The sequence below is a fragment of the Fulmarus glacialis genome, unplaced genomic scaffold (assembly GCF_000690835.1).
Source record: "Fulmarus glacialis isolate BGI_N327 unplaced genomic scaffold, ASM69083v1 scaffold9321, whole genome shotgun sequence".
NCBI classification, from domain to species: domain Eukaryota; kingdom Metazoa; phylum Chordata; class Aves; order Procellariiformes; family Procellariidae; genus Fulmarus; species Fulmarus glacialis.
Genome location: NW_009194701.1, coordinates 1 through 8,565, shown reverse-complemented (window position 1 = coordinate 8,565; position 8,565 = coordinate 1). Strand labels below are relative to the sequence as shown.

The following is an 8,565-nucleotide window of genomic DNA, read 5'->3' as shown; positions in this document are numbered from 1 at the left end:
GAATGCAAAGAAAATGCCAACCAGCGTCCCGCCCAGGCTCACCACAAAGAATGACACTGAAAAACAAAACCAAACACAGCTTAAGCAGTAGAAATGTAATGGTTTGAACTAGTTCTTCATTGTATGGCCAGCAAATCAGAGAAAGTTTTGGAGGACATGTCAAAAATTATTTCTAAAATGCAACAACATGAATTGCTTTTGAGCATTTGGTATGTGAATGCAGCATTCTGTGGAAAAAACAAGATTACTTTCTGTTAAGCCTCATGATTTTAGGCTAATTCAAAACCCACTACATTTCTTTGAACAATTTTTTCCCACGTTCTGTAAATAAATGCTTTTCCAAAAGCATATACCAAAGTCACTGTTAAAACATTGATTCATAAGATAATGTAGTATCATGTCATGCTTGGAATGGGAAATAGTGACTAAATTTTTAGGTAGGTAACATTTTTTTGATAGTCACTGGCAAAACGTTACTTGATGGCAATCAGCGATAAGGAGTGAAAATGCTCATATGCAGTCTCAACTTTCCTGGAATGCAGGGAGAGCATAGGCTGAAACTAAGGACATGTTATAAAATACAAAGAAAATATGTATAGCTGTGAAGTTTGGTGGTCTTAACAACTGAACTGCACATCTGTTGAGTCTCCTCAGAAGAAAACAAATCTGATTAAGTTTCCCCAATATTCAAGAATGTTCACTTATTTATTTGCTTAAGATATTCATCTATGCCACAGGAGTGTGGGAATATGAGTGACAAGAGAAAGGGCTGAAAAATAACAGTTACTGATAGCATAATAATAATATTTTGTTTAAAAGTCTGCATATGTACATCAATTATGTGACACGGAATTCAATTCTACGCACCTATGCCTTTGACACATTCAATCCCCGTCACATTCTCTGGACCTATTGCAACAAAAGATTCAAAGACATTGTACAGCACCTGAAAAGAAGAGTAGACTAACTTAATATTTGCTCCTGAATTAAGCCTTTAAAATAATCTCTTTATGGGCCCCAACATTAGGGCAAGAATAAACAAAAATTTTTAAAAAAACAACTTTCCATTTCTTATTTCTATATAACTTCTAGCTATAAGAAGCATTGTTACATCTAGATGTGTTTCCTAAAGCACTTCTCACTCTAAAATCCAGGTATTTGGCAGATTTATTTAATCGCCTGTATAAGATAAATAAGATACTTAATAAGATAATAATGAGATGCTAATAATAAGATACTGGATGGAAATAGGTTGAACATACGTAAAATAAGTTGAACATAAAAAAGAATAAACTATAATAATTGTACTAAAGCTTTTAAAATAATTGGCTAATAGTGATAGTGCTGAAAGTGAAGAATTCATCTTATCCATATCCCTGCCTAAGGAGGTTTGTATGAGCATCATTCTTGACACATGCCTATCTAATCTATTCTTAATTCCTCCAGTGATGGAGGAGAACTTTACTATGGCTTTCTCAGCTTTCCTTGTTGCAGCTAAGCTTGTTAATTCTTATCATATTTACCCCAGTCATGACATACAGGTTACTTTGTTCTGTAATAGTAGTCTTTTACATGTTTACATTTAAAGAATGCTACATTATCCACTTTCTTCTGTCCTCCAGTCTTCCCTTTTTCAAGGTAATAACTCCAGTTGTTTCAAACTTTCTCATAGGCTGTGCTTTCTGACTCTTGATCATGCTTACTCTTCTCTTCTGGATTTTCTTCAACAATCAAACTTTCTTTTATTTGTAGAGTGAGTGTTTGTATTCATTTCACAGTAACAAAAATTCCTTTCCTTCTGAAAGCCAGTGATGTTGATACTTGAGTTCATCAAGGGTTTATTTTAATATTTGTTTCTGGTAATACTCCAAAAGTACTAATAAGACTGATATCTAAAGGCAATTAGGTTTCTCTGGAGGTCCTAAATGTCATTTTCAAACTCATATGAACAGTTAGGCTGCTGCCAGTGACCTTGCAGTGCCTTGCTGCCTTGGTTGCAAAAAATTTGGTCACTGAGCCTGGTGGACAGGTTTTACCCTTCTTTGGAGATATGCAGGAGCAGGAATAGCAGATGATTCAGGAGCAAATTGAAGCTCTATAGCAACTCAGTTGCATAGCATCTTTCTGCCGTAGGATTTCCTGGTCCCTGCCCACTAGCACTGTACTACAAAACTATTGACTATTTTATTCAATTTTGAAGAATTAAGAAAAATTTTGTGTGAAGGTGTTTCAAATCAAAATAAACACATCAGTAGAAATTTGGGATTATTTTAAGTTTATTAAAGTCTATTAAGTTTTCCTTTTCTTTCTAAATGAAAAAAAAAAACGGAAATTAACATGTCACCAAAAAAACCCAACCCAAACTAGAAACTGTCTAAAATGTCACACAATTTTTCTCAAATTTGCTCTTTGTTATGTATCTGTTTGATAAAGATCTGATTTAAGTAAAAGCGAGGGAACAGGCATAAGCACTTTGGTAAGTATTCTCTCTCTCACTGTCTATATATCTGAGGTATGCATATAAATTACGGGCATAATGGAAATATTCAGAAAAGAGTACGTGCATTACAAAACAAGGGCAAAGAAAGGCTTAAAATCCCTGGAAGTGATTTCAGTAAGTCATGAAAGCCCTACTTGAACAGCAAAGACAAATAAAACATACGCAGCTGAAACTTCATTTTAAATGTTTTTATGCTCATCCAACCCAGGACTGTTTATTTTTATGTGACTCACAGGCTCCAAGTAGCTTTTGTGCTCAAATAGTCTTTGCAATACAGTGTTTGTAAGCAAGACAGAGAACACCATGAGCTACGCTACACTAGCCCATGAGTAGATACACACAAATGATACAGTATTCATTTAAGGGGAAAATACACTTCAGAAGAAACCCTCTAGAGTCTGGGTGACTTTAGGATATATAATTTACTTACCACAGTTACAGCATCATTCAGAAGCGATTCTCCAAAAACAATAATGAATAGAACTTCGTTGACATGGACTTCTTCAAACACTGCAAGAACAGCTACAGGATCCACAGCGGCAATTAAGCTGCCAAACAGAAGGAAGTCCAGCAGTCCACTGTTCAGGTGGCCTTCAAAAACAAAGCAAACAAAGTATAAGCAGAGTCAGCTCTGTATTATCTATAGTAATGACAGACCGTGATATTACAGATAACGCAAAATCCTTGAAAACAGAGATCCTAAGGCATCAACTGGAAAGCAGGGCACAGAAACTACTTAACAAGTTCTGCATTGTGTCACCTTGTATCCTACAAGGTTTGTTGGATCCAGTATTGGCCCATGTGGATCAAAGTTGATTCCGGGAGCAGTACAGTCCTATTCTTATGGCAAGGCACTTGAGATAAGTATTTCCAGATCTAAACTGGGTTTGTATTTCTGTGTGATATGGTTTGTCTAACTGGAGTAAATTATCTCATGGTAACTGACAAGAAGGTAAGAGGAATATACCAGTACTCCTGAAGGTGAAGTTCCAAAATACTTCATGCCACAGGCCAAATTTGACTCTTGGTCGCTAAGAACTGGTACAGTGGGGCTTCACTGCACTCAGTGAAGTTAAACACCACTTGTGGCCGCCTTATTCAAGTAGACATTGATTGATAGGTGCATTAAGCCACTTGTTCCCAAATTATGATTCATGAGGCCACTGTTAAATTGTCTGCAAGTGGACCACAAAAATAGATGAAGGACTAAAATGTATCTCAACATTTTTGGGTTGTAGCCCCTTCAGAATTTTGGCAATGATTTCAAAAGTTTGGTTTAAAAGTAACAGAAAATGGGGAGCCACAAAGATCACTTTGCTCAGCTTCCTAAATATCTTGTAAAATTTACCCTCTTCATGCAATCAGGAGTGGTATCCCAGTCATTTTTTCTGGGGAACATATTTTTAAAAGGGTAGAGAACAGGAATATTCCCTTTGTGTTCATTAATGGATGGAGCAGGAAGGAAGGTTCATTAAGAGGTGATGAAGCCCAAAATTATATGAGGAAGAGCAAAGAAGGAATATGTTGAGAGTTCATTCATTAGAACATAGTGCAGAGGCCCATGCCCAAAATTAATAGGCAGGTTGTATCAGGCATGATTTCTACAGGTGAGGGAGAAATCCATCTGATTAAATGATTTGGAAGCATGAGACAGACAATGACAGTCAGTAGCCAAAGGATCGATATTGCGTGTAAGGTACTTCCAGAACAACATGGCCACTCCTCTAGCAAGAACTCTCGTGAGAGAATTTTTCAAATCCAGAATGTTTAGTGCTTGGAAAGTAATTGAAACAGAAACTAGATTCCAAATATTTTTGATACAAAATGGCATGGGCATATTTACTCAAGAGAAGGACACTTACATAGGCAGCCAGAGACAGGAGTAGACAACACCCTGTTGTACATGACAATGGCCAATAATCTGGGGGAGCTGCAGAAGTACATACCCTCTTAGCTGCTGTCTGCCAATCAGAGCATCTACAATGTTTTTCATACAGTTTATAGGGACCTTGGTAAGGCCCTGAAAACAGAAATTCATAGTTTGCACAGACATATAACTACTTGATATTTTCAAAAAGAGAAATCGTCTTATTTACTCTTGGACATATTGGGCTGTGAATGAGGGCTGAATCTATCCATTTTAGTCTGGGAGAGGTGTTGAAGCAGTAAGCTGAAGTCTGTGCCAAAAATTCTGACAACAGCCTTGAACCTGAATCTAAGTAATGATTCCATCAAATGTTGTCCTTCTCTGCCATGCTTAAGGAAAGAACAAGCCCAATGACAATAACTATCAGATATCAGGGTATAATAGAATGTAGGATTTTAAAATAAATGGGCTCACTGAGATTGCTTATCTTTTTATATGTTACCAATTATAATCATTGGTACATTCTTTAAAGACTTGCAAAGCTAGTGAGCAAATATTTATGGAAAGGTTAAGACACATCTATAATTCCTACAAAGCAGTGTCAAGAGGCATGGGGTTTCTAAATCAGACTTTTATTTAGACTAATAATGCAAGTTATTTCCAAGTGGTACATGACCATTGCTTCCTCCAGTTCACCAGAGTCTGGAGTGACTAGCTGCCAGCAGTGACAACTGGGCAAGGCAAGTTTGCTGGGCCCAGTTTAAGACTTCTGCACATACTCAGCATGTTGTTGCTATGACCTAGATTGTACAGGAAAAACTTTTCTAAGCATTAGTCACAACCACAATTTTTCCACAGAGAAGTGCTGCATGTGTTAGTTCTCCAGCAGATGGTGAACAGTTAGGTGCAATCAGCCAGGAAGATTTAGGATTAGATACTTCTTCCTATTCTGTGAAAGCAGACTGGTATGGCTGTAAGTTAATAGTTAAGGTGCTGATCTTTTAATTTCACTCCTAAAGGAGTATTTCTTTGTTATTATCATCTTCTTTCTTTGTCTTCTGTAAATTATAATATCTGCAAAGAGCTGCTTTTATGTTTATTTATGTAGGAAATCTATGTAATACAATGTGGATTATGTACTCTCATATTGATGGACAATACTATAGGCCCATTCAATGGTAAAGTTGGAAGTAATCTGGTTTTAGTTCATCTTATCTGTAGTGGATATACATTACTACATTTTAACAGTATTACTTTTAGCATTATTCATTCCAATTGTAGAGAAAGTGGGGTAGAAACAAAAATATGCCGTAGAACTTCAACAAGAATCTGCTATGAACTCTTCTAGAAACTGAGTAACTCAGCATTCTCCTATCTTCAGCAAGTAAATAACAACAGCAAGGCTTTTCACAAAGTGTGGTGCTCAGATCTTGCTGACATCTGAGGTCAACACAATGCATTTAGTGGACTAGTAAATATGTGTCATGTAGATATTTTAAAGTCCTACTTAGCTTCGCTGGAGAATGACATAGTTTGAATCCGGGACAGGCTTCTCTGGCCTTTTCCATAGCTGAAATTAGAACTCTAGTAGGTTATAATACGTCTTCATGGTAAAGACAGGTCCCCACAGTATTCCAATTAATGTTCATTCTAAACATTTAAATTCGCCAGGCATGTCAGTTTATTGTTTGCCTTTGTTAACATCCCTACTTTTAGCTTGTAGAGCTTTAGCTGTGACCTGTGGCAGGGGCTGATTCTCCTGTTTAATTGTAAGCTCAAAGCTCTAGTATATACTGTCACTGAAAGATTTACATAATGACGAAGCAGAACATGTAGCCATCAAATCCAGCTTTCACAGTTAGTTGAGAATTGTTTACGGATTGGGAGGAGAGCAAGAGATACATGGATTTTTCACTTAAAATAAGATTTTTGGGAAAACACTTGACTTTTCTATTTCACGTGTCATAAAGAGGTCAGTACTTTTCCTTTAATGATTTTTATCAACATATTTTTAAAAGTAATTATCATTCATTATATTTCCCAGAACAGGATGTTAATACAATATTTTTGGTCATATTTTTTAAATTGTTCCAAGTAGGTTGGATATTTAAAGAAAGAAATCCTTGTCCAATCTGTTGCAATAGCAATATCCCTTTGTCATCTTTTTTGTTTCTGAAAACCTGTATTTAACTATAAATGTGAAATTGTGGATGCAATATATTGTGCCTACAGGCTGAAAGCACATAAAATATCCTACCTACCTTAGTGTCTGCATCTGAGATGTCACCTTTGTATCTTCTAAAGAAAAATTGTTACTTATAAAATGTGAGTTATAGTAAGGTAAATATCTAAAATATAAGCTAAATCTATCATAGATGTCTATATTACAAACATCTGCAGTTGCATAAGATGAGTCTCATATGAACAAGTCTGTGGTCTAGTTCTTCCAGACTGTGATTTTCAAATAAGGACAACACAGGTTTCTCTTAAAATGAATGGAACAGATATCCCAATCTTATGCTCAGTTTTAAAGAACCCAGGCCCAAATTCTGCTAATTCCTTGTGCTGGACAATGGGAACAGTTTTTGAGGCTGGAAAACTCTACTGTTATCTTCTGTAATAATCAGCTAATAGTTTAATTCTTCATCATAAAGATGTTCTCTGCAACACCTACAACTTCTGACATTTGAGGCACTCTTTTTATCTGGACTGAAAAGGAAGTCTGTGGTAAATTGCTCTGAGTCAATTTTGCATCCCTGTGGTTAGAGAACAGCCCCATGACTAGCTGCTGAGCCTTTCGTACAACACAACATACCCCTTGTGGTCTTGGAGCCACTCACTTAGTCCAGGATCTTAGCACTGGTTGCCGAGAACAGATGGGCAGAGTGCACAGGCACAGCAGCACACTGTATCTGTACTGCTCTCAGCAGCACTCAGATGTGCCCTGTAAGTACTTTCTAGAACTCACTAACCTAAGAGAATTTTGTCTTAGAAGGGGTCTCGAGCTTCTTCAGTACAGACACTAAAAAAGCATAGATAGGATGCCTGTTTCAAAACACATGCAATCCACATACAGTGTGAATTATTGTTCTTCAGGTGGCAGTGTATAGCTTATGTGCACGCCATACCTGCTGAGGAGATTAAGAATTGGTGTTCAGTAGCCCCATTGCCCTTATATTGTAGTATAATTAAGGTAGAGTGTGTCTCAAATGTGCTGCTTGGCTCTGTAACTCTTCAGTTACAATTTCCAGCCTCAGAAGACAAATGTGTCATGCATACATACCCGCTCAGCAACCATTGCTTACTTAATATTAAAGCTGACCGAAGGAAGGCAGTTCCATTTCACAGTAACTTTGAAGGTTTCTATCACAGCAGAAAGAAATAAGCCCTTCAGAGTGTGTTTTTGTCCAGATGTCCATTAGCAGGGTGAATCCTAAGCTTTATCCTGAGAGTGTATGCACACATTTAGAGCAGGGAAGTATGAAAAACACAGGTTCAAGTCCCTTCTGTGCTTGCTTCAGAGAAGATTTCTCAGATCATTCTTAAATTTGGTAAAAATATTACAAATTGCTCCCATTAAAATTGGATTTTTCTGCTGAAAAGAGTTGTAAAGTTGTAAAGTATCACCCATTTAACAGCTGGCATACCACAACTGTAGCATTCACAATTGTACCTTCACAGATCAAACTTACCCATTATTCCTGTCCGATAGACACCATAGAGAGATAAGCCGGTTGTGGCAGCATTCCAGACTGTCCCAATGACAGCATACAAAAGGATGGAACCAAGATTCCCGAAGAACAATCTATTTGGCATAAAATATCCAGCATCCAAAACAATGGGGGGCAGCAGGTAGAAGAAAAATACAGTTGGTGTAAGGGTGAAGGAGGCAATGTGATCTGCTGCCCATACAATGCCACCAAGGAAGAGACCAAGAACAATCAGCAGAGCACTCTCTGGAACCACCCGAGTGACTTTGTGGGACAAGTGGAAGACTGCAAGGAAAGAGGAAAACAGCTTGTCAGAATTGGAATGGAGAAACAATTTGAGCAACAACTGTTGTTAGCTGGCAATTTTGACTTCACACAAACTTCCTGCTTTCATTGTTAGTAGACGCAAAAGCATGCATGGAATGCATGGGATACAGGCAGTATCAGAACCCAGCCACTTATAAAATAAAATAAAATAAAATAAAATA

General features: G+C 37.2%; 1 protein-coding gene across 1 annotated transcript in view; it reads right to left on the bottom strand.

The window, feature by feature from the left end:
• SLC9A3 (solute carrier family 9, subfamily A (NHE3, cation proton antiporter 3), member 3) overlaps positions 1-8,362 on the bottom strand; it is a gene marked incomplete at its 5' end in the record, with an annotated part of 25,898 nt that extends 17,536 nt beyond the window's left edge. The window contains 4 exon segments of the mRNA XM_009587854.1: positions 1-56; positions 868-946; positions 2,931-3,091; positions 8,060-8,362. Of these exon segments, the coding sequence (XP_009586149.1) occupies positions 1-56; positions 868-946; positions 2,931-3,091; positions 8,060-8,362 (599 nt within the window).
• Between the last annotated feature and the right edge of the window lie 203 nt (positions 8,363-8,565).